Source organism: Ursus arctos, unplaced genomic scaffold (genome assembly GCF_023065955.2).
Source record: "Ursus arctos isolate Adak ecotype North America unplaced genomic scaffold, UrsArc2.0 scaffold_7, whole genome shotgun sequence".
NCBI classification, from domain to species: Eukaryota; Metazoa; Chordata; class Mammalia; order Carnivora; family Ursidae; genus Ursus; species Ursus arctos.
This window is the reverse complement of record NW_026623089.1, coordinates 68,529,593-68,555,068: the sequence shown is the minus strand read 5'-3', so window position 1 is coordinate 68,555,068 and position 25,476 is coordinate 68,529,593. Positions and strand designations below refer to the sequence as shown.

General features: G+C 54.3%; 1 protein-coding gene across 1 annotated transcript in view; it reads left to right on the top strand.

Annotated features, from left to right (window-relative positions):
• Positions 1-24,611, top strand: part of LOC113259021 (pecanex-like protein 2) — a 261,570-nt gene extending 236,959 nt beyond the window's left edge. The window contains exons 29-34 of the mRNA XM_057308828.1: positions 11,227-11,371; positions 11,863-12,093; positions 12,633-12,907; positions 13,574-13,758; positions 21,914-22,362; positions 23,706-24,611. Coding sequence (XP_057164811.1) covers positions 11,227-11,371; positions 11,863-12,093; positions 12,633-12,907; positions 13,574-13,758; positions 21,914-22,362; positions 23,706-23,879 — 1,459 coding nt within the window. The 3' untranslated portion in view covers positions 23,880-24,611. The remainder of the gene's footprint in view (positions 1-11,226; positions 11,372-11,862; positions 12,094-12,632; positions 12,908-13,573; positions 13,759-21,913; positions 22,363-23,705) is intronic.
• Positions 24,612-25,476: the final 865 nt, after the last annotated feature.

The window sequence follows — 25,476 nt, the reverse complement described above, 5'->3', positions numbered from 1 at the left end:
ATCATTTTTTTAAAATAATTTTTTATTATGTTCTGTTAGTCACCATACAGTACATCCTTAGTTTTTGATGTAGTGTTCCATGATTCATTGTTTGCATATAACACCCAGTGCACCATGCAATATGTGCTCTCCTTACTACCCATCACCGGCTTAGCCCAATCCCCCACCCCCCTCCCCTCTGAAGCCCTCAGTTTGTTTCCCAGAGTCAATAGTCTCTCATGGTTCATTCCCCCTTCTGTTTACTCCCCCTTCATTCTTCCCTTCCTTCTCCTACCGATCTCCCTGCTATTTCTTATGTTCCATAAATGAGTGAAACCATATGATAATTGTCTTTCTCTGCTTGACTTATTTCACTTAGCATAATCTCCTCCAGTCCCGTCCATGTTGCTGCAAGTGTTGAGAAATCGTTCTTTCTGATGGCTGAGTAATATTCCATCGTATATATGGACCACAATTTCTTAATCCAGTCATCTGTTGAAGGGCATCTCAGCTCCTTCCACGATTTAGCTATTGTGGACAATGCTGCTATGAACATTGGGGTGCATATGGCCCTTCTCTTCACTATGTCTGTATCTTTGGAATAAATACCCAGTAGTGCAATGGTTGGATCATAGGGTAGCTCAATTTTTAACTTTTTAAGGGACCTCCACACTGTTTTCCAGAGTGGCTGTACCAACTTGCATTCCCACCAACAGTGTAAGAGGGATCCCCTTTCTCCACATCCTCTCCAACATTTGTTTCCTGCCTTGTCGATTTTTACCGTTCTAACTTGTATAAGGTGGTATCTCAATATGGTTTTGATTTGAATTTCCCTGATGGCTAATGATATTGAACATTTTTTCATGTGTCTGTTAGCCATTTGTATGTCATCGTTGAAAAAGTGTCTGTTCATATCTTCTGCCCATTTTTTTATTTGATTATTTGTTTCTCGTGTATTGAGTTTGAGAAGTTCTTTGTAGATCTTGGATACTAGTCTTTTATCTGTAGTGTCATTTGCAAATATCTTCTCCCATTCCGTGGGCTGCCTCTTAATTTTTTTGACTCTTTCCTTGGCTGTGCAGAAGCTTTTTATCTTGATGAAGTCCCACAAGTTCATTTTTTCTTTTGTTTCTCTTGCCTTTGGAGATGTGTCGTGAAAAAAGTTGCTGTGGCCAATGTCGTAGAGGTTACAGCCTATGTTCTCCTCTGGGATTTTGATGGATTCCTGTCTCACATCGAGGTCTTTCATCCATTTGGAGTTTATCTTTGTGTATGATGTGAGATAGTGGTCAAGTTTCATTCTTTTGCATGTAGCTGTCCAATTTTCCCAGCACCATTTATTGAAGAGACTTGTCTTTTTTTCCACTGGATGTTTTTTCCTGCTTTGTCAAAGATTAGTTGCCCAAAGAGCCAAGGGTCCATTTCTGGGTTCTCTATTCTGTTCCATTGGTCTATGTGTCTGTTTGTGTCTTTCTTAAAAGCGTTTTTCATTCAGCTCCAGGATATAAAAATAATACCCCCTGTTTTCCTCTGATACTTCTATAGTTTCACTTCTTGCCATTTAGTTTTTGAATCCTATCGGGTCTTGGGATTTGATTTTACTCTACTTATTAGGTAATTACCTACCTTGTTACATGTTCATGGATTCTAGCAGAGGACACGAGACTCCTGGGTCAGAAACAAAGGACTTTATTTCTCATAGCACAGGGGCAGCATGAGATTCAGGTGTTTGTTTCTGTTCCCCGTGCCCCCAAAACCCACAGGGGTGACACAGAGCACCATTTTCCATGACAGGAGAAGAGCACTTAGCTCAAGGAACCAGCCATTTTGTAGCAGAGAGAGATGCCATTTCATCCCTCAAGGATGCTTACTGCAAACGAGGCCCTGGGAATGGCCTAGGCCTTGCGTTCTCGGCAAAGCAGTAGGATATGTCGGAGAATGAGCCCGCTAGACTACTGGCTCCCAACGAATTCAGTAGAATATATTTTCATACATGATGGGAGATAGGGATCCATTTTTTTCCCCAAATGGATAGCTGAGAGTCCAATACCGTTTGCTAAGTAGCTCTTCCTTAGTGATTCAGTCAGTCAGTTAAAAACACCACTACCTTGAAATACCACTTTTGCCACATGCTACATTCCCATTCATAGGTGGTACGCCTCTGGAATTACACATCCGTTAAAGTGATCAATCTCTCTATTCTCATAATAAAACCATACTGTTTGGTTTCCTAGAGCGATAACAGTGTTTGGATATCTGATGAGTCTAGTCCCTCTGTTTTTGCTTTTTTCATATCATTTTGTGGTGGTACTTTTCTTGCTCATTGCTCTCCTCGGGGGAAATTTAGAATCACATTTTATAAAAAGTTCTGCTGGTGTTTTGATTGAGGATGTATTGAATTTGCAGATTGAGAAAAATAACGAACATCGTTCAGTAACATCGTGCATCTCTGCGATCATTCCATTTTTTTAAATGTCTTTCAGTAAACTTCTATCGTATTTTTGAGATTTATAATCTCTTAATAGGTTGTTTCTAGATATTCTATAGGTTTATTGTGATTGGGACTAGAACCTTTCTTTCCTGTCACATTTTTAACTGGTTACTGCTGGCGTATGGGAAAGTGATTTCCTTTTTTATTTGATCTCATTTGGGGCACCCCTACTGAACTCTGTTACAAACATAATATTCCAGTTAATTCTCTTTGATTTTTCTGGTGAGAAGACATATCTGCAGATAATGACAGTTACGGCTTTTTTTTCTCCCCAACATTTCCCTTCAGTTCTTTTTCTTATTACGTGGGTTATGACCTCCAGGGCAGCGTTGGAAATGGGCATCCGTGGTAGTTGCTTATTACTGCTGGAACTAACTACCGCAAACTTGGTGGGTTAAAGCAACATATGTTAGCTTAGAGTTTTGGAGGTCAGAAGTCCAACATGGGCTTCGCGAGGCTAAAATCAAGCCGTCTGTTGGGCTGCGTTCCTTCTGGAGGCTCTGAGGGGAGAGTCCATGCCCCGTTCTAGAGGCCGCCTCTTGCTCCGTCTCTCGAGCCAGTATCTTCAGTGGAGCATCTTTTGATCTCTGTCCGGCTCAAACTCTACTTCTCCTGCTTTCCTCTTTCCCTCACAAGCGTCCTTGGGAGTACATCGGGCCCACCGAGATAGTCCGGGATAATCTCCCCATTTCAAAATTCTTAATCACACCTGCAAAATTCCTTCTGCTGTTTAAGGTAATGTAGTCACAGGTTCCAGGGATTAGGCTATGGGGGGCCTCTTATTCTGCTTAGTGCAGCACCCTTGCCTTAATCCACATGTCACGGGGACAAGAGTAATATTTCAGCATTAAAAAGTAAGGGGTGTTTTAGGTTTGTAGTAGACCATTGTATCAAGTCGGGGAGTTTCGTCCTCTTCCTGGTAATGAAACTTTTATCAGGAAAGGGTGTTGAATTATTTTAAAATGTTGGGGCACACATTCAGATGACACACTTCTCCTTATATCTATTAATGTAATGGGTTACATTAATAGAGTTCTTCATGCTAAAATATCCTTAAAATTCTGAGATAATCTCTATTTGGTCATGATATATTATTCTTTTTATACAATGATGAATTCAACTTGCTAATTTTTTTAGAGAGGGGGGAGACGGGAGGGGTGCAGAGGGAGAGGGAGAGAATCTTAAGCAGGCTCCAATGCCAGTGCAGAGTTCGTTGGGGGTTTGATCTCACGACCCCGAGATCATGACCTGAGCTGAAATCAAGAGTCTGACGCTAACCGACTGAGCCACCCAGGTCCCCCACAACTTGCTAATATTTTATTTAGCGTAATTACATCTGTGTTCAAAGTATGTGTGGCCCATGACCTCTGTGTGTGTCCGTGTGTGCAATCTACCCTTACATCATTTTAAAATCAGGAATAGGCCCTTAGGTGTACTTTGTGAGACCTCACAGGTCATTCTCACATATTTAATGTTAAAGAGTTAACAGAGGAGTTTCTAACACCGACTCGCCAGAGGGGTCTTACACCGCAGCCTAACATGAGCCACAAGCTCTGCTTTGTTTGATGGATTTGTTGGGGAAATATTTTTGACCTTACTACAGTGACACGGCACTGATGGAAATCCTCAAGAAATAAAAATATGTACATGCAAAATTAGAGAAAATGAGTAAATCGAGAGTCACCTTCAATGATAACGCTGAGTGCAGCGAGGCAAGAGCACACGCATATACAGTGCCTTACAAGAAAATGTCGATGTGTTTTGGAGATGGATTGGGTTAATACGGATGTACCAAGCAAATACTGGTAGTTTTTTTAGATCTGGACTTTGAGGCCCATCTTCTTTGGAGAACTGTGTCTCCCATTGGAGAAAGGCACGTGTCCATAAAGGGATGCTTTAGCAGGAAGTCAAAGTAGTTTCACTGACCCCAAGCTAAAAGATAGCTTGACTGCTGTCTTCAAGTACATGGAAGGTGGTGAGCGAATCCTGGCCAATGCTCCATGTATAGAGATAAAGGTGAGAAGATGGTAGCATTTTATTAGCAGCAACATGTTTGCTTGAAGAAGAAATTTTACTGGCTCTTGGAGTAGACTAGGCTTCCAAGAGGATAGAGAGCCCCAAGATCAACACAGTCTTGAAAAACGGTAGGCAAACAAGCCAGCCATACGTATGCTGTGCCAAGCTCCGTGCAGGAGATCAAGAGCCCTGACATGTGACCTTGTGGTGGGTCACTGTGTGGTCTGAGGTCACATCTGCCATTTGCCCACCCCTCTCACACAGGGTGGTTGGAGGAAAACAGTGCTCTTCAGAAATCCAGGACACAATCTCAGTTTCTTCTCCCAAGCTTCCACTGGAGATGATGCCCAAACGAGGGCCAGACGTCCTACAGAATCATCTTGCAGAACAGGATCGAGGTCCACTTGCTCAACGGTGGTTGGAAACTCAGAAGCCAGAATCTAGGAGGGAAATAGACAAAGTAAACATGATGCAAGATCCTGATTAAAATCGGGTCATCCAGCTCAAATCAGAATCTTGGGGCGTGTAGAAAATCTGATGTTTAAAGCACAGGAAAGAATTTATAACCTAGAAAAAGGAGCAAGCATTTCTGGGACCTCGAGTTGTAATACTGCATGGGAAGGTCTCGTACCTTGGCCTGGTGTATGGTTCCACTCCGCTGTCCCGACTCCCTTGCTTCTCTGACATGGCTGGATGTCTTCAGGAGACACCCAGATTCTCTGATCGCCTGAGCCCCAGATCTCAGGATTACCTGGGAAGCTTGATCAGAACATAGACCCCAGGCCCCCTCACAAACCACCAACTGAGGATCTCCAGGACCTGGGTCAGGAAATCTACTTTCGATGGTGAACGGCTGCCGGGTGCCTGACCCCTGGGGTCCTGAGGCCGGCCTCGGGAAGCACTTCACTGGCTAACAGCAGTTGACCCGTCGATAAGGAGGCCCAGGAGCACAGAGTGTCAGGTGTTAAAACATCATGAGGTCAAATGTATTTTTAAAAAGCTTTTCATCCAACCTTGCCTTTTAATGATTTCTCGCTTGGGAATTACCATTTCATCATTTGTTTGGGATGTAGTTGAAACATCGCTGAAGGCCACAGCCTTGCTTTCCTGTTATCAGGTGGGGTTCTGCAGCATAAACACCCTTTTGTTTATATCTGAAGCTTATGCTAAAATGAGGCTAAAGGGAGCAGCGAACACTTAAGGACGTGCTCCCGACGTCCGTACGGGGGACGGTGCTCAGTGCTTGACACAAGTTTATACATTTCGTCCTCTGTCGAGGCTTGAGAGAGGGTGAGGTGGGTACTGTTACAGCTGGAAAAACCAGGGCACAGAGGAGCGACTGGCGCAGTGTTTCACCACGGCGGAGTCCTGCCCAGCCTCCAAAGTCCTGCTCCTGACCACCCCTCTGTGCCACCATTAACCCCGTCTGCTCCGTCAGAATTCCTCAGGTCACCCCCATCCCTGGGGCGAGCATCCCCGCCCTCCTCACACCCCTCAGCTTCCTCTGTGGACGGCTCCTGTGCGGGGTGGTACTGCCGAGAGCTGCTGAAGGGGCCTGCTGATGGGCCTCACTGCTCCCGAAGCTCACGGTGGCCCATGCTCGGGGATCCGCCACCCTCTGCACCTTGCCCTGTCCCGCTGGCCCCGGCCCTCTCTGGTGGAAGGTGCTTCCGCCTTGGGCTCTCTGTGCTCCCGCTCTCTTGAACTTGTCTTCTGCATCTTTCAGGACTCAGGCATGGGTCCTGGGGGACAGAAGAATGCTGGACACTGGGGTGGATTTGTTCCCTCCCCCACTGACATGTGTCCCTTGTCCTCAAACCACACTTGTGCACCCAGTCCCCGATGTAAAGAGATTTTAGCCAGCCCCTCACCCAGCCTCCACATCTCTCTGGACAAGCTTGATTTTAGGGGTGAACACAGAAAGAAAGAGATGATAATGAGGACAAGGGACTTGCCAATATCAACAAGTATCAAAGCCAAAATTGAAGCTTGGGTTTAGGTTTCTGGCTCCCATCCCCCCAGCTCTTCTGGGCCATATGCTGCCTCTCTGTGTGGTACCTGAACTCTAAAACCAAGTGAGGCACCTTGGTCCTACCCGAGGGACACCATTGCTTTCTGTCAGAGCACTCTTCGCCGGGTAGGGGGTGGCTGGGATCCAGACCAGGGGCTGGTTTGATTTTAGAGCTTCCTGGACTAGCTTCCTGGATGAAGAGTGCATGAAAGAATTTTTAATACACTATCAACTCAGGGTGCGTGCTGAGTGTGCACACCAAATTAAACTTTTTGAAAATTACTGGCGGCCGAACTCAGGAGGGTGAGGTGGGGGTGAGTTCAAGAGCGAGTTCATTCTAACAGCCTCTGGGCTGGTCTGTAAGAAGACGGCTGCAGTTACACGCTCTCAACGCACATCTGGGTTTCCTGGACGGGTGGGGAGCCAGAAGGCAGCCGTGGCTTTGCTCCGACACGTCTTCAGTGGGATGAGAAACAGAGTATTTGTTTCCCCCTTTCTTACCCTCTTTCTTATCCCTTTCTGGTCTGTTTCCTCTTAAAGAAGACGACTAGAATAATATATCTTGTGCAAGCACCCACAAGAATGAGATGAGCTAATGGGATGGAAAGCGCTGCGTAATCCACAGACCACCAGAAAAATGGAAATTATCAACCTCTGTCTCACTTCTAGTTGCTCAGAGGTGGTGCTGGTCACCTGGACCATTGCTGTTCGTTATTGTATGGGGGGATCGTTAGCAGGAGGATGTGGCCGGGGTGATGGAATTAGCCGCGAAGCCAGGGCAGGTTGCTGAATTGCACGGAGGGAGTAGAGCGCACGAAGGCATGCTGGGCTCTCGAGGCGGACGTGCTCTCCGAGCCTGCAGTACCGGCTGCGGCGGACAGGCACAGCCCCCTACACAGCTCCGTTACTAATCAGTAAGCGCAGGGAAACCCAGCCTGCAAATCACACTTAATTGTTCGCATATGGTCTACCAGCTCTCCGTTTACTGCGATGCGCGGCAGCAGAAGGCTCTTCGCGCTGCTGAGCTGTAAACACACAATTCTGGGCCTGTTTGAAAGGGAATGAAAATGAACAAATCAGTCATTGTTCTGGAGAGCCCACTGTGAGTCCTGCAGGAACTAGCCCGGCATTAAAGTTGTTTCCCACCGAACCCTAAAATTCATTAAGCCTGGATCCAAAATAATGACCCCATTGTCCAAAACTGGAAATCTGTAACCTCCCGCCGTGCTTTTTTTTCAGAAAAAGCAGGCTTCTCAGCAGAGGCACGATGAACCTTTGGGACGCGTGGTTCTTTGTTGCAGCAAACCTGCCCGACTTCTCCCCGCTAGGTGCCAGAGCACACCACCGGCCCCCACCCCCGGCCCCAGCGTGACATACAAAAAGGTCTCTGAATGTCCCCGAGGGGCCCAAATTGCCAGCAGTTGCAAACCAGTGAGAGAGGTGCAGCTGAGAGGCAGGCTGAGCCCGTCAGTGATGTAGAACACAGTGGGGCTTAGAGGGGCATAAGCAGCCTCGGGCTAGAACAGAGCCAGGAGGAGGACTCCGTGAATAATGAAAGCGGAGTTACAAGACGGTGAAAACAAACAGCCTTTGCTTTCACTGGCCATCCTCATATTACCTTGTCGTGAAAGGCAATGGGCGGGCGTGCTGAAATGAGTGGGACCAGTTTAAGCAGAAGCCTTGGGCCAAGCGCAAGCTAGCATACCGGCAGTGGCCGGCTCTGCAAGCGATAGCCAGAGCCTCAAGCCAGGAAACAGCCTTTCTAGAGGGGCTGGGAGCAACGGTGCTTAAGGACTGATGACCCCAGCCTCTCATCTGTATGCGTCACCAGCAGTTACGTCATCGTTCTTAGGAAGCTGGGTCAGGAACCAGAAAGACAAGAACAGGAGTTCGGGCAATCAGAGACTCATTGGAGACCCAGCTTTATGGTTGTCGGTGTCTGCTGGGGCTGCAGAGTCACGCTGAGGCAGAGGCTGGAACGTCTGTTCTAACGCACCCCCGCACACGCACACACGTGCACACACATGTGCACAAACGCACACGCAGTGAAAAAGACAAGAGCATGACTCCAGTCCTGGGCCTGGGGAGTGTGGGTCGACCCCTGCAGGAGAGGGGCTCAGGGCCAAGCGGGAAGCAGCACAGACACCATCCCTCTAACAGAGTCAGCTGGAGGGCCAGGATGATAAATTTGTTCTCGGGTCGAGCGGCGTGGTGTGACAGCCTCAACAATACATACCAGTCTTTTCCATTAAAAAGAAAATGCACTCAAGCCCTTGCTCCTCACCATCATATTAAGGAGTAATATTTTTCTAGTGCTCTTTTCGTTGAAATTTTAGCCCGCATTTAGCGCCATGGGAGCCCATGCTTATCTTTGGTTCTCTATGTGTGGATATGCTTCTTTAACACGCGATTGTACACGTGTCAGGTTTCTTCCTCCCTGTCCCCTACGTAATCCCACACATCTGGACAGAGTTGTGCCTGCGCCGGTGATTGCCTGGCCGACAAACTCTATGACAGGACGGGATGAGACAACCTGTCTCACTAATATCCCAGGTCAGGTGGGGGAGGGCTGCAGGGGGACGGGGGTGGCTGTTTAGTCCCCACTCCAGCTGTTGGCCTGGGGGCGGGAGCTCATCATCGCTCAGTGGAATCTTGAAAAGACAGAGCGCTTATGAAACTCCAAATCCGAAATGTGCTGCAGGTGTCCCGGAGCCCTGGCTGTCTCTGCCCCTCAGAGCCCTCCCCAGCTCATCACATCCCTCTGCCTTCCTCCTCTTCATTCTCCTAAGGATAATGAAACACCTTTCTTCCAGGATGCCTTTACCTTGAAGGTGCTAGGGATAATACCACCAGTCCAGTGGAATTCTAATTCAGGCTTTGTGTTCTACGTTTAGAATCATTTTAAAAGAACAGCATTAAGTGCGACAACGTTATTTTCTCCCCCCAAAATGACAAATGAAGCATCTGTTGCTGGGGGCCTTCCCGCAGAAGGGGCGTTTTCCATCCTGATGAGTAAGCGGTCTGTGGTTACCCTGCACCTGTGCTGAGCAAACGAGAGCCTGGCGCCTTGAACTCCTCGCTCTGCTCTCTGTCTGCAGAGGACGCTCTGGGTATCTGGGTGAGACCCTTAATCTTCCTTCGCCACCATCCCCATCCCTAGGTCTGGAGGAGTGTTTTGTCTCCCTGTGTGTGCAAGCAACATGGCACTAATCCTTTCCAGAATAAGACCCACCCACATCCTGCCCCTTGGCTCTTCCTTCACAGTGCTTAGCTCCCATGTGATGACAGGGGCATTTTTGGATGTTTCCAGCTCACAGCAGGCAGTACTCGTTATTGTAAAGCTTTTGCTCTTGGCATTCGCCCTGCTGCAGCTCGGCCCCACTGTCTTATGCTCCCTCCTCAGTGCCTCCCAGGTGGTGGCTAAAGCTCACAGCCCCAGGAGGTATTTTTTCCATGAGGGGAGAGCCTTTCGGGAAGGCTGCCTCCTGGAACTCTTTCTGGAAAGTTCTGGGCTCCTCCAGACCACAGCACCCTGAGCCCCACCTGCCTAGACCTCAGCTGCTTCCGTTTCCCACAGTCTGCTCTGACTCAAAACCTCGGCATCCCTCTCAAGAGAGTTCCAGAAGGAAATTAATGATAGTGGTACGTTTTGCCACGAAATGCTAAAATAGCAATCAGTGGAACGATTTCCCTGACGTGCAGGTCTTATGTGCTGTGTTGAATCAAAAGTCTTGCTCGGTGAGCCAACTCATTAAATCCTTCCGAGCAGCCGTCCTCAGAGATTCTCCTCTCACACATTTTCCGGCTCCTTCTGTCCCAGTGCAGCCCTCTCAGGGCTGCTGTTGCTTGTACTCACCTCATGACTGCCTCTCAGGGACGTGAGAGGCCAGGGTTGTTAGAAGCGGCTGCAATTGAATATATTAGTGGAAATAAAGAAGGAAGAGCACCTCTCCCTGTTCCCATTAGACAGGATCCACTGCCCTCCCAAACCTGGGTTCCCGACGTTCATCCCGACGGTAAAGCACCCAGACCGTGGGAGATCTCCCGCGGGTGGACTCTGGTGTTCCCGATCCAACCAATGCTCAGTTATGTGCAGGAAACGGACGCAGGGCAGGAAAAACCTGGAAACGTGAAAACCCAGGTAATTCGGAGAAACCCTTCGATCCTTGATTTTAACCACCCCATGAAGCGTCTTCCACAGTCATTCACCAAAGGGTAGGGATGGGAAGTAGATGTGCTCGGAGAATCCGAAAGACCCATGTGAGATTTCACTGGGTTTCATGTTCTTCTTCTTCATCCTGTGGCGGAATCCAGTTTATATTACGAGTAACATAGCCTACCAGTGATATCGAGAAACCAAAGGCGAACAGCACAAGCTCCTGGGCTGTGCCCCAGGTGGCCTGTCAGTCGCCCGCTGGGAGTCCCGGACAGACCACCCGCACGCTGAGGGTCCCGGGGACCAGGACTGCACTGTCACTCTCGGAGATCAGCACAAGTGGCTCGGGGTGGGGGGCGGCCCACGGTTTCTGAAGCTGGTCATTACGTGGCGGTCAGGAGGGTCCGGGCATGGGCTCTGGCCAGCCTGGGTGCGCCCTGCCTCGGTCAGCCTTTTCAAGGCGTGAAGGTCATTCTCGACATGACAGATGGAAGCCTCAGACCTTGCTCAGAGTGGCAGGTTTCTGAACGCTGTTCAGCGTGAGCGAACGGTAACTCAGACTTTGCTTCACAGCCTGGATTCTTTCCTGTATGGCCTTCATGCCCTCTTCAAAGGTGACTTCAGAATCACAGCCCGAGACGAGTGGGTATTTGCCGACATGGACCTTCTGCATAAGGTGGTCGCTCCGGCCATCAGGATGTCCCTGAAGCTTCACCAGGTGAACAAATTTAAAAATGTAAAAAAATCCATTTTTTTTTTTTAAAAGGTAAGTCTGAAACATTAGAGAGCAAACAAGACCTTTCAGGTCCCTTTTCTTGGCATGACATTTGTGAGTGGGTGCATTACTTGGGTAACTAAACATTGAGGCCACCCAGATATTCTTGACATCAGCCAGCGGTCACTGGCCCTCAAGAGCGGCTAGGAGGTGGGATGCTCCACTAGGACAGAAAAGGGGAACTGGCCAGAGAAAATGACATCTCGGGTGCCCGACCTTAGCCACAGAGCTGTTTCCCGGGGCACGTTCCAGCAGTTAGGGCAGTGGGACGAGGCGGTGTCTCCTACCCAGCTCGGGATTCGGAGAGTGGGAAGAGAGTCCACGTGGACGTGGGCTTGGCTCTTGGGTCATCCGCCAAGTCACCGTCTGCACACTCCCCTCCGGGTCAACTCTCTGGTCCTCCCCGAGCCCACAGATGGACTTCTTTCCCCCAGGACCAGTTCACCTGCCCCGATGAGTATGAAGACCCAGGGGTCCTCTATGAAGCCATCCAGTCCTTCGAGAAGAAAGTAGTGATCTGCCACGAGGGTGACCCGGCCTGGAGGGGTGCCGTGCTGTCCAACAAGGAGGAGCTGCTCACCCTGCGGCACGTGGTGGACGAGGGCACGGATGAGTACAAGGTCATCATGCTCCACAGGAGCTTCCTGAGCTTCAAGGTCATCAAGGTCAGTGGCTCTCCCTCCCGGCTGGCCCCAGCGCTCGCGCCCCTGTGCCAGCCTCTCTTTCAGGGACACGGGCTCGGAGGAGCAGAGGTGGGCTGGGGGTCAGGGTGGTTCACACCCCTGAGAACTCCGTGCAGGCAGGGGCTTTGGCGAGAAGGCCTGGTAGACGCCCATGTAGATGAGGGTCAGGATCTGGCTTACGTGTAGACACTTCCTAGTTCTCCAAGGTTCCAGAACCTTACGAACCTATTTCTGGACCCGAAGGCTTTCTTACCAGTATTTCTTCTCTTTATATCTCTTCAAACCACTGGACCGAAACAACGACTTTCTTTTTGCCCTGTTTCGCCATGCAAGTGGCATCATACGCATCTTTTAGGGCCGCTCTTCCGGCCTGAGCATGAAAACAGCGTCAGGCCAGCGTGGTGTGGTCACCGAAATTCAGCCCTGCAGCCCTGCTTGTGCGTGGTCCATAGGTTAGAACCAGCAGACTGGAAACACGCACCGTCATCCGCTCTCCTCCCCGTTCCTTCCCCGGCCCGCAGGTTAACAAAGAATGTGTCCGTGGCCTCTGGGCCGGGCAGCAGCAAGAGCTCATATTCCTTCGCAACCGCAACCCAGAGCGTGGAAGCATCCAGAACAACAAGCAGGTCCTCCGAAACTTGATTAATTCCTCCTGTGACCAGCCTCTGGGGTACCCCATGTACGTCTCTCCGCTAACCACGTCCTATCTCGGGACCCACAAGCAGCTACAGAGCGTCTGGAGCAGCCCCGTCACTTTGGATGGCGTGAGGACGTGGTTCCGAACCAAGTGGTTGAGGTAGGTCTTTCCCACCACGGCCTTCATCCAGATGCTGAGGGGGGGGGCATGGAGCGTGGAGGGCGCCCCCATTTCTGGTTAGTTTCACCGTGGACCACCATGTCCGCGCATGATTAAACCCGCTGCTCCCAGCGGCCTAGCACATCATTGTTTCCACAGCAGTTTCAGACGATGAGCGGGGGGCTCGCACACGAGACTGTGTCCCTCGTGCTTGCTGAGGCTGACGTCGGGCCGGCCCTCCTGCAGCGCTGTCCTGCAGGAGTAACTGCTGCACGTCTGTCCGGGAGGCCAGGCCTAAGCCCCCCCCCCCCCCCCCCCCCCCACCGCACGCGACTCTCCCCATAAGCCCTCCGCCCCTGTAAACTGGCTCTGGCTGCAACGGCCTCGAGGGTCGGCCGGAGTCCTGCGGAGCTGCTTATCTCGGGCCTCAGAGCCCAGGGTTCTCCCGGAAGGGCAGGGCTCTCGCTTATTCACCCCGGGGCAGTTGATTTCACTCACCAGACCCTGGCATTTGGGGAGCAGAAGCCCCCCTCTCCCCTGCATCCCAGGCATGCTGCTCACCTGCGGAACGCGGTCTTCCAGCCTGACTTCGACATGGGTGCAGTGGGGCACGGGAGCGCCTAGAAATGTCTGCTGAGAGCGCTTGAGGTCCCTCTCCCCTCACAGGGTGCGGAAGGGCTGTGACTCTGGCCAGCGAGCTGCTGGCAACATCGACGACGTGGATGGGAGGCCTGCCCCATCTGCAGGCGGCAGCCACGCTCCAGGCGGGGAGAGCCAGGAGAGCAGCACAGAACAGCCCAGAAAAGAGGGGACCCAGCACTGGTCACCCCGCGAAGGGACACAGACGACAGGTGGGTGCAACGGGCCCTCACAGTTACTGACCGAGGCTCCTTTGGTCCCATTGACCGATGCCACGGGTGATGCCGTCATTCTAACCTGAAAGAGCTCCTTCTTGCAAAAAGAAAAAAAATGAGGATTGGGCCATAGGATGCCCCAAATTTACTGACTCCTGTACGTTCTACTCACAGAAAAACTGTGAGACTCAAGTTTTATTTTTTATCCATCTCTTGTCTGTTACCTTAGCCAGCCATCTGTCTGTCTGTCCATCTGTCCACTGGCCACTCCCTCCTGTCCCACCGCTCACTCATTCAGTGGCCATTGGATCACGGCCTTCTGTGGCTGGCGGTGCGGTAGCCGCTGACCCAGGCTGACGTGTGCGTCCTCGTCCCTCTCTGAATCTGCGGGGTGCACAGACTGGCCTCCTGCTCCCCCATTCCTGCTTCTCTCTGGTTCCCATCACCCCCACGTACACCTGACATTTCAGAGGATAACAAAAGGGGGAGGGGGTGCCAGCAGATGGCATGGAGGAGGTGCGTGGGTCCATGTGTGGGATGAGTTTAAAGTCTAAAATCACGTTTAAACTAATGCCCACCTCGTTAAGTTCAACCAGGTGGCTGAGGTTCCGGAACCCGCCCCACCAGGGCAGCTGGGTTAGGAAAGGTGACAGCGAGGGCTCGCAGAGGACATACCAGGTGGACGGATGCAGGAGAGGCACATGTGCTCTCCTGGCTCCCGCCAGCACATCGGTGCTCGGCTTTGCCCTTCACAGCCTGTGAGTGATTTCAGCTTTGGGCCTCGGTGCCTCCTCACCATCCAGAAGTCTTCAGTAAGTGCCTCTGTGTGCCGGTCCCACCGGCCAGCTCAGCACCAAGGGAGTTAGCAAGGAACAGTCCTGCCTCCAGGAAGTGCCCCAGGCAAGGCTGAGGATTAAAACATGATTTACATAAAACATAGGCAAGACGGTAGATAGACAGATGATAGAAAGATAGATAGATGGGGTGCCTGGGTGGCTTAATCGTGAAGCGTCTGCCTTCGGCTCAGGTCATGATCCCAGGGTCCTGCTCAGCGGGAAGCCTACTTCTCCCTCTCCCACTCCCCCTGCTTGTGTTCCCTCTCTCGCTGGCTGTCTCTCTCTCTGTCAAATAAATAAATAAAATCTTTAAAAAAAAAGAAAGATAGATGATAGAATAATACAGATACATAGGGAGATAGAGATGCAGGCGACTGTTGGAGGGACAGATAGATGAGACTGAGAGATGGAAAGATGGAAGCTAGGAAGGAAGGAAAGAAGATAGGTAGGGAGAGAGAGGGGGATGGGTAGATAGGCAGAGTGGTTGATGTCAGCTGCCCCTGCCTGGAGCCATCTGCCCTGAGCGAGAGCAGAACCCTTGCCCAGCCCAACACCTCACCGCGCAGCTCGCTCTCAGGCGGGGAGTGTCTTACTGCTTCGTTAACACTTGTTATTACTGCATGAGCCACGTTAAGGTTCAGAATTACTGAAGCGATTTTCCAGGTGGGAAAATGCAAGGTAGCTTCCAAACGGAGAAATGCCAGTGTGCTTGGCATGTCTGTCCCGGTGACTTGTCTGCACCAGAGAAAGTCTGGAGTCGGGGGGTGGGGGGGGTGTCTCAGAGCCTGAGGCAGCCTCGAGCTGCGCGTGGGGGCTGATGGTCCTGCGGGCTGGGAGCCCAGGCCCGTGGGTGATGTCCCAGGCCCGCCTTGGTACCGTGTAGAGCACAGAAAGCCAGGAGTGACCTTGGTAGGAGCGGTTTTAAGAAGCAGTAATGAAAAATTAACGGCTGGTTTGGGCTCTGGAAGATTCTGCTCCAACATCTGCCCCAAAAATCTGTGTGTGCTCCCGGCTGCGGGCCTCTGGCTGTGAATGGGAAGAGCAGTCACTGCCCAGGGTGTCCGGGTCCTGAAGGCAGGATGGGACGCGGGTGCCTGCCAGGCCACGCAGCGTCGGCATGGAGCCCCAGGCTTGCCCAGCACACCCGCCTCCAACTCCAAGAGCTCGGGCCTCCACCAGCCAGATCCCACCCCCCACCGCCACTGTCCTCCTGCTCGGGGGCTTGACGGAGCCCTGGCCGAGCACCTGTGGCTTTGAAGCCACCTGCCTTGCCGCTGTCCCCTCCCACTGTGCACCCGCCCGCCCAGCTTCTCTCAGGCGCACCCCTGCAGCAGTGACAGGTCATACTAAGTAACAGTCCCCGGCCCTTGTGCTGCTGCCCAGGATCATCCTGCGTGCTTTCCTAGTGCAGATTTGCAGGTCCTCACTGCGACCCGAAGAGAGAGGCCATCCCTGCCTCCTCTTGCAGCCGAGGAGACCGGCACAGAGAAGCGAGGTCACTGCCCGGAGTCACCCAGCTGGGATACAGACAGACCCAGGCAAGACGGGCCCAGAACCTGCCATCCTAACCACCGTGCACGGCCCCATCACTCTGGCCCTGGGGACACTGTGTCCCCTCATCAAGCGCCGGCCTTGCTCCCAAGCCCAGGATGGAGCTGATGAGGCCGCTGTCCCGCAGCTGCTCCAGCTCTCCATCTGTGCTGCAGGCAGGGTCCCCGCAGGCCTGCCCTGTGCTCCGCAGCTGACAGGCCTGCAGGAAGAGGGCCTCCCTGCAGAGGGGCGGAGGGCTGGGAGGGACGGAGCGATGGCCGGGGCCTGCCGCCCTTGCCCCCTGTGAACATAGGAAGAACCTCTCTCTCTTGCTCTCCTGCTCTCTCAGGCCCTTCCCGCAGCCCCGACCTCGGCACAAGGTCATAAGTCTCTTTTCGGCCTCACAGCTGGAGTGGGTCATTTTCACGTCGTCCCTTGGTTGGGTCAGGGCTGCCCGCCTCACTCACAGTAGACCTGCACCGCTTCGCGAGGGCAGCAGCCGCGACCCCGCATGCTAAACGGCGTCACCAACACTAGTGGTTGTGTCGAGGTTCTGGAAGCTACAAGTCCGTGACCAAGGTGTGGGGAGATCCGCTTCCTGCTGACGGCTGGGGGAGAACCGAGGCCAGGCCTCTCTCCCAGCTCTGGGGGGTCGTGGGCAGTCTCCAAGTTCCCTGTCTTGTAGAAGCTTCACCCCGTCTCTGCCTCCATCTTCCCGGGGTGCATTCCCGTGGGCATGTCTGTGTCCAAACTCCCCCCTGTTTGAGGACACCGGTCAAAGGGAGGAAGGCCCACCCTCCTCCAGGGTGACCTCCTTAGCAGATGACCCAGGCGACAGCCCTAGTCCCAAATAAGGTCCACCGTATGATGGACCAGCTCCCCGATATCTAACCACCCCCCACTGGCTCATGCTGCCCAGGCCTGCAGGCCTCCCCGCCATCCCTCAAGCACACTCCCCCTCAGGGCCTCACACTCCTGCTTCCTCCGGCTCCAACACACTTCTCCCCGTGTCGCCTTGCCCCCACTCACTCACTCAGCCTCTGATCAAATGCCACTGAGAGAGGCTCCAGCAGGCGGGTCCTCAGCATGGCCACCAGCGGGTCAGGGGCGGGGAGCTGTCCCCGGCCGCCACCTGTCTGGGAGAGCACGGCACGTGGCGGGTGCTCGGTGTGGCGGCCCTAACTTCTGCAGGCCCGGACAGGAGTACGCGTGGAACCCACGGCCCCTCTGCCCCTCCCCCATCTCACCTGGCGAGTGGGCCTTGTGCATGTGTGTCGACCTCCTAGTCTACACATCCATGCCCCATCTGTACCCTGCCGACAGCCCGAGGAAGGCCCAACGTCCACCCTGGGAGGGGAGCCTGGGGAAGCAGTCCGTGCAGGCTCCGGATCTGAGTGCCAGGCACCCAGCATACGGGTCTAAGCAGGAGTGTGTGGGAGTGGGTCGGCTTCGTCCCTTGTTTCCATAGCTCCCTGGTCCTGTGGGGGGAGGTGGGCAGGAGGAGGACCTGAGTAGGGCCCTGTAAAGTGCCAGCTAGGCGGCCGCTCAGGTCTGCGGTGGCCTTATGCTCAGCAGACACTGGGTTGATGAACGAGAGCATGGGTCCCCTCTCGGCTCGGAGAGCTGAGTTCGGCCACTCTCACTGAGGCTTCCGTGAGGGCTAGACGCTGCGTCCTGTTCCCGGGGGCCTTCAGCTGTAACCAGCTCTGTTCATTCAGCCCAGAGCACTAGCACGGAGCTGCTGATCCTGTCGGCTTGTCCTCGGTGCCCCAGGGCCCTGCCAGAATCCCACCAGGGCCCCGCTTTACATCTTTCGGAAGTTCTCCAGGAAACCTACTTGTGGACACACTCCTGGAGATGCCTTAGGGACAGGACCCTGGCCTGGGAAGAAGGGGGACCCCAAAGGACAGCTGAGGACTACACCCCTGGTCTCCCGCAGGCTGCTGCTACCCCTAGAGCATCCAGGCTGTGTCCCTGGAGGCAACCACGATCCCCAGCTGGTCCACTGAAGGGTACAGGTCCTGCGGAGGGGCCACCCTTTCCAACCATTCGGATCAAAGTGTCCCCAGGGGGACCCAGGGAGCTGAGGGAAGCTGGGGGTCATGGGTCCCAGACAAGAGATGGCAGGGATCACCCCTCCTGTCCTCCCGCTACCTGCCCCCCCCACCCCAGCTGATCCTGGCATAGCAGGTCCCCCGAAAGAAATCTAAAAAGGCCCAAAATGGGTACGCGAGAGGGACAACCTGGCTCTGCCACACTCAGGATGGGGACACCTGTCCTTCCTGCCCCCTGGAAAGTTCAGTGTCACCTTGTTCTTACTACTGCTGTGGTTGAAGCCGTACAGGGGTATTTACCACCCTCTGTGGAGGTTCTTTGCCCTGCTCGCTCCCCGTGGGCAGTACAAGGACAGGACCCTCATCTCTTCTCTCCCGGTCCCTCGGCAGTTAGTAACACGCGCTGTCTTGTAAGCCGCATGTTGGAGCCCCAGGACTTGGAGGACCAAAGCACAGGAAGGCGAGAGCTTCCCGAGGCTCCCATGCTGTGTACCCTTAGCACCTGGTAAACAGCAAGTACCCACAAGTGCCCGCGGTGTTGGGGGGAGAGCCATACCCAGCTGGCCCTCCAAGGACTGGCCGGGGCCCCTTCCCCCCACCTCCTCCTCGCCTAGTGGCCTGGGCACTCGGGGAGGGTTTCTGGCTCAGAGAGTGCTCAGGACACAACGTTTTCCATTCCTGAGGCCCTGTGTGCAGAAGCCCCGGGGTCCCAGGGACAGCAGGCCCTGAGAAGGAGCCGAGCCGCTCGTGGGGAGGGGCAGCCCCACCTGGCTGGCTGGCCGTGCCCTGGGGAGCTCGCACCTGCTCTGAGATCTTCCACTCAAGATGCAGCCAGTGGTGGAAAGCCACCCACCCGCCATTCCCAGCAGGCCGGCGTCCCTGATTCCCCGTGGGCCCTCCCGTGGTGCTGTGGCTTCTCTGGCTTCCTTACCCTCGGCGCAGCTGAATCAAGCCCTGTGTGCACACGAGTGGAGACCACAGCTCCCAGAAGGGAAGCCAGGAGCCTGCCCAGCCAGTGCAGGGATATTAAAGGCCGTTCGCCAGGCAAAGGGAGGGGATTCTTATGCCCAGGTCTCCAGCCTTGGCCTGGAACAATGGGAGAATCCCTGTCCCAGCTTGCCACCCCAGAGGCCACCGTCCTACGCACAGTGAGGGGCAGGTGCACATCCAGGGGTAGGTGCACATCCAGGGGTCTCAGCCTCTAGGGCTTCCCAAATGGTTCTAATGGCCAAGGATAAGAATTTCTGTCCCCATGCTAAACTTGCCAGGGCTGACTCTGTTCCCAATCGGGCATTTAGGAAGCTTGAGGGCTCAGTGTGAGGTCACTTTTGCAGGTTAGTCCCTGCTGTCCCTTACTGCCAGTCCATGTGCTGAGCCTGTGGGGACGATGCAGTCATTGTCACCTCAAGGGGGCCGGGAGGGCCGTGGCCAGTACCACACACTACCACAAATCAGACAGTGACGGCCCATGTGCTAAACGCCATGCGGGAGGGAAGCCTGGGGTTGAGGTGGAGGGCCGGCCTCTAACTGGGGACCCAACTGCTCCTTCCCTCAGTTCCCAGCCGAGCGTGCCGATCCTGGGCCCTTGCCAGGCTCCCAGAGGCCCGGGGTCGTGCTCAGACGCCCTGTACATCTGCTGACCCTGCTGTGCCCAGCACTCCCCATGCGGCCTCAGCTTTGGCCCGACTGCCTGCCATCTTCTTGCCCCGCTACAAAGTCGACGTCCCAGCCAGGAGGGGACTGGTCCCTGTGGGGGACACACCATGGTGACTCCTTGCAGAAGGCAGTCAGGAATTCCTAGCTAATCGGAATCCCAGATTGGAGAGGAAGACTCTGGCCTTCCGCTGGCGAGGGCGCACCACGACCTTTCAGCCGACTGTCCGGGGTAGAGAATGGTGTCAGGCTAGTGAACCAAGAAGGGTCATTCATCGGGTGTTCCAGAACCCGGGTCCTGAGGAGGTTCTCCGGGGAAATACTCATAATCTGATAATGAAGTAATTGGCAAAGTAAGTTAAATTATCAAATAATGAGCCCGAACAGCACAAGCTCATTTGCATGGTTTGCTTACTTATTCCACTCGCAGAATTAATTTAGAAAAAAGTCAAGAGCCATGATAACAACAGAGAGCGCCACGAAAAGTCTGAAGCGAGGACATGGGGGGAGGTGCCCCTGTCTTGCCTTGAACATGGACCATTCCCCTCTGACAGATAGATGGGTCTTTGTCCCCTCGTTTCTGGAATGAGCTGAGAAGTTCCCCCACCAAGCGCGGGTGGTCTGCGATCAGCATCAAAATCACTGCCTCGCGCACGGGTGTGGAGTGGTTCTGGACAGCAGTCAGCATTGCCGGGTAAATCACAAACAGATGTTTGGCCTTGTCAAACTCTGAATAAACTCACACATCACCGTCTCCGCTAATTCTGACTCGTCAGGGTCCCTGTCTCCCTGTTTTTCCCTCTGCAAGAGTAGCTGGCCCAGCTCTGCAGCAGGGCTCGGCCAGACGGGCCCCAGCTCCCGGTGAGAGCCTCGTGCCAGGGGCTGCCCACACTCATCCCTGTCCTGCGGGACTGTGAGCCGCACCGTGGGGGGCACACCCAGTGTCCCAGCAGCTGGGCAGGAGGCAGGAGAGACCGGGTGGTGACTCCTGTAGAAACGGGCACCCCACCGTCACGGAGTCCACACTGCACTAAGGTCCACTGAGGCGGGGGGGGGGGTGGCTTCCAGCCGCTGGGGGGAGGAGTGGGGCTGGGGGCACCCCTGGAATCCCCATATTAATGCATGTTACCTAAGGAGTTCTCTCTCAAAGACACCTCGCTTCCCGGGACCTCGCATAGACACATGAGAGTGTATTAGAATCGCCCGATGCTCCATCAATGATTTGGGCCGAGGTGAAACGTGAGAAAATGCACGGGACAGTCCTCAGGGGCCCCCCTTCACCCCCTCTGTTCTTATCAATTGAATACCTAATTGTAGAAGCTTCAGGAAACATTTCGATAAGGTAGTTGGTAGAACTGTGACCTCACTGACCACTCCCTTCCAAGTAATAGTTGAACATTAGAGCCTAGTGGTTCCTGATACTTAAGTTAAGGGGTCAAGTATTCTAGCGAGCACATGCTTTCCTCCTCCTGCTTCTCTAGAAAGCTGCGTGGCTAGGCTCCTTCTCCCTGAGACGTGGGCAGGACCAAGTGTGTGGGGCAGTTCAAACCCTTCTGTTTCGACAAGCCTGGGCAAAGGCTGGGGCCAGGAGGGGCCCTGCGGGGAGCAGCAGCCGGCACAAGGGAGCTGGGGCACATGTCGGCACAAGCCTGGGCCTGGCCAGTCGCCTCTGTGAGGGCCCTGCGAGGGCTGCTTCTTTAATAAAGACCTTTATTTTAAGGGAAAACTTTTGCAGAAAACAAAGGCTCAGCTGGCATGTGGCTCCACCCATCCCCCTTACCTTTTTAAGGCAACTAAAAATGATAAAAGCCTGCGTGTTTTCCCTTTATCACTGCTGATCACATGAGCACAGGATCCAAGGTCTGTGATCCCCATGGAAGCGCTTCCCACTCGCCCTTGGGCTGCGGGGCGCCCTGGGGTCAAGCCCTTCAGTTCCCAGGGCCCCCCGTGGGGCCATCCCAGCCTTGACAATAGCCAACCGACCTGGGTGCCTGGGGCCCAGGCTGCCCGCCTCACTGCACGGACCTTGACGCAGGTAAGCCCGTCTGCTCTGGCAACCTGTTCTGCTTTCTGTTAAAGGCAGGAGGAAAGGCAGGAGTCAGTCTGTCCAGGCCCAAGGGGCGTTAAGCCAAAGGCCAGCCACGCTGAGCTCTTCCGGCCCGATCTTAGAAAGCCACCAGGCCTTTCTGCAGACATCCACGTCGGTCCACGAGTTGGCCCAGAGGCTCTCGGGCAGCCGGCGCTCCCTGCACACGTCGGCCGTGTCCCTGCACTCGCAGCCCCCGCCCGTCACCACCACGGGCCACCTGAGTGTCCGCGAGCGGGCCGAGGCGCTGATCAGGTCCAGCCTGGGCTCGTCCACCAGCTCAACCCTGAGCTTCCTCTTCGGCAAGAGGAGCTTCTCGAGTGCCCTGGTCATTTCTGGACTCTCTGCTGCGGAGGGGGGCAACACCAGTGACACCCAGTCGTCCAGCAGCGTCAACATCGTCATGGGCCCCTCGGCCCGGGCCACCAGCCAGGCCACACGGGTAAGGGGCTCGGCCAGTGGGCCAGGGCAGGTGTGCGGGCTGCTGGCCCGAAGCCCCACCATCCAGCTGCCTGTAGACTCCCATTGCCTGGTCCACGGGCTTCCCAGAGTGCCAGACGCCAGGTAGCGCTAGACAGGAGGTGCTCTGGCCGTGCTCAGACACAAGATACGCGGCACACGTCCCGTAGGTACTAAGGTCACGGCGGGCGGTCCTGGAGGGTGTCTGATGCTCAGCACAGCTGTGATCCCCAGCCCTGAACCGGGAGGTGAGTGGGAATGTTCTCCGCGCATCCGCAGAGCAGGAGCGTGTCCTACTTCATTCTCTTTTCACATCACTCTGGCCTGCGGGAGAGGAGAGGACGCTCGCCAGCACTGCAGTTAGACTCTCGCCGATTCCTAGCGCCAGATTCAATTTTCCAGCTGCCAAGGCGGCCTTCCATTTGCATGTGTGTAAACATTAGAAAAGGAGAGGTGGAAGGACGTCCCCTAACTAAACGGTTGCTTACACAGAGCTCCACGCTGGCTGATGCGAGGTCACACTTGAGCTTTGTCCGAGAGGAAGGAAGGAAGGAAGGAAGTTCTGTGGTCGGGAGGCCGGGCAAACTCGGGTGTCACACTGGAGGTCTCGTGTGCCCCTTCTGCGTGCTCGCACCTTCTCCTGCCAGAGGCTCACGCTCTCTATGGAGAACGAGGGTCGCCTGCCCGGCTTCGGTTCGGGGTTATTCGGAAGTGGAGGATGGGGCCACACCCCCTGGGAAGCTCCACGGGCCGGGGCCGAGGGCAAGCAGGCTGGCGACTTCAGGAACTTTAACTAGGTCTAGTTAGGTCTCCGTTTCCTCAGACTATGCACAAAATCACACACTTTTCTCCTACCCCCCAATCTGTTTAAGATACTGCCGTGGGCATGCTTCTGGGATTCTGGCAAGTTCTCTTTCCGGCAGGACGATAGGGTCCCTGGCACGCTGGGCATCTGCATTACTGTTCGTTCGGGTGCCAACCTGCCAGACTTAGGGTTTCTGCCAGGGGGCAGTGTGTGTGTGGGGGGGGCACTGGCCAGAACCCAGGACACCCAGGCACACAGTGACCTCTTACCCGAGGGCTCATGCACCCAGCACATCCTCATCACCTGGAGAAAGGTCCCCGTGTTCAGAGCTCCCGACCCACCCTGGCTCGGTAGACCCGTGGCTTCCTTCCTTTCGGTGGAGGCCAGCGCCTTGGGCCCCCGCACCCGCCCTCGGAGCCCTGCCCCACCGGTGGGGTAGGTCAGCCCCGGCAGCAGGGGGTCAGGTGGGCAGAAGCGGCCTGACGCGTTGCTGAGACTCTCTGCTTCTCCTTTCTCTCAAGCACTTCTCTGAGCCGTGTGAACCCACCGAGGCCACCGAGCAGGGGCAGCGTCGCGACCTCCGTCCGGCTGAGGCCGCGGCAGAGAACGGGGGACAGCTGTGCAGGAGAGCCAGCCAGGAGGACATGGGCCTGGACGACACGGCCTCCCAGCAGAGCGCTTCCGACGAGCAGTAGGGCCGGGGCTGGCCAGGGGCCCCGCTCTGCAGCTCCGAGGGCCGCTCTAGAGAGTGACGTTACCTCCGGTTCTCGGAGGAAGCCTCCCATGACGCTATAACACCTGACAGCACACCTGCCTCCCCCCCGACGCTGCTCCAAGCTGCGCCCGGAGCTCCGGGCCGCGGCGCGCACAACTTCCAGAATCTGAAAGTTCTAACAAAAGCCATGTAGTATCTTCAAACAGCTAGGGTAAGTAGAGCCTACGTCCCTCTTCCCTGCCCTGAAGACAATAAGACACCTGCATGTTCACTACTGATGGGCATTTTCCACATTCGCGTTAACCATGTTCGGGACACGGACAGCAGCGCGCCTCATGCCGTGCGCTGGCCAGACGCAGTAGGGTTCCCTCTCCGCATAGAGAAAACCTCGCCTCGCTCATCACATTCACGCGGATGTTCAGTACAAACCAGCGGCAGCTTTACCGAACGTGGTAGTGCATGCGGTCACGTCTGAAGTACCCCGCGAAAGACCCAGCGGTACTAGTGACCCGAGTGTAGACATCGAGTCCCGCGGGAGCATGGAAAGCCATTCGGACTCGCATGACGCTCGACCGCAGTCGCGCGGTTTCCCACGAGCAGGCCTGTCTCGCCCGGCGCTCCTGTCCACTCGCAGGAATGTTCGCTTGTTTTCCGAGCCAAGCCATCCTTCCCGTGTCACAGGACACTCGCACACAACTTTGTTTTTGGAATTAAAATGTTTACAGTTATTGCTGTGTCTGGTTGTGAGTTGTGCTCTATCCTTTATTGTGAGAATGGCCTTTGGCAAATTCTGGGACCTTCCCCAAGTGAAGCCTGTCACCAGGGAAAAGCAGAAACCCGACTTCTGGTGGATGTGCGGGAGGGTGAACGGGTCCCGAAACACAGTCTATAAAGAAGATCATCACTGACCTGGTGAACCATCCCTTCTGGAAAGATAATAGAAATAGTCGTTTTGGAAATAGTCCCACAACTTTTTCAAGGTATCTAGGATTTGAAGTGTGGGGACTAGGGGAGGGCATGGCAGAGAATTTCTCTCCCCCTGGAAGCAGATGGTAATGCTTCCCCCCAAAAAACAAGAATTGCCAATTAATAATAGGTGGGCTCTGTAATCAGAGACACTGTGCATTATTCTCAAATCGGCAATCCCTGGAGAGACAGAGTCGGTTATTACTGATTTAAATGCAGGTGTTTGTCTAATGAGAAGCTGATAGAACCTCACTGCAGCTCGCTAAGTCAGCCAAACCAAACTTGGCCGGCAGGCCCCGAAATCCCCTTGGGCAACTTTACAGCCAAGCCCTGAAGACTAAATGGCCGGCCCTGAGCTGGGGGCCTGGCCTCCCCACAAAGGGCATCTCCTTGAACTGAGTCAGATGACGAATGGCCAGCAGCAGTCAGCCTGCTGTGGGCCAGCCACCCCCTGGGTCACCCAGAAGTAAGACACCCAGAAAGCCACTGTGTTCCACAGAAAGCGGATCTCCTAACAGAGCTGGAAAACGGTAGGTTTGCAGATGAGAAGCCGAAGTGCTCTGGATGCGCGTTGCTCGGCTTTCTCTAACCGCCGACCCAACTGCTTATCG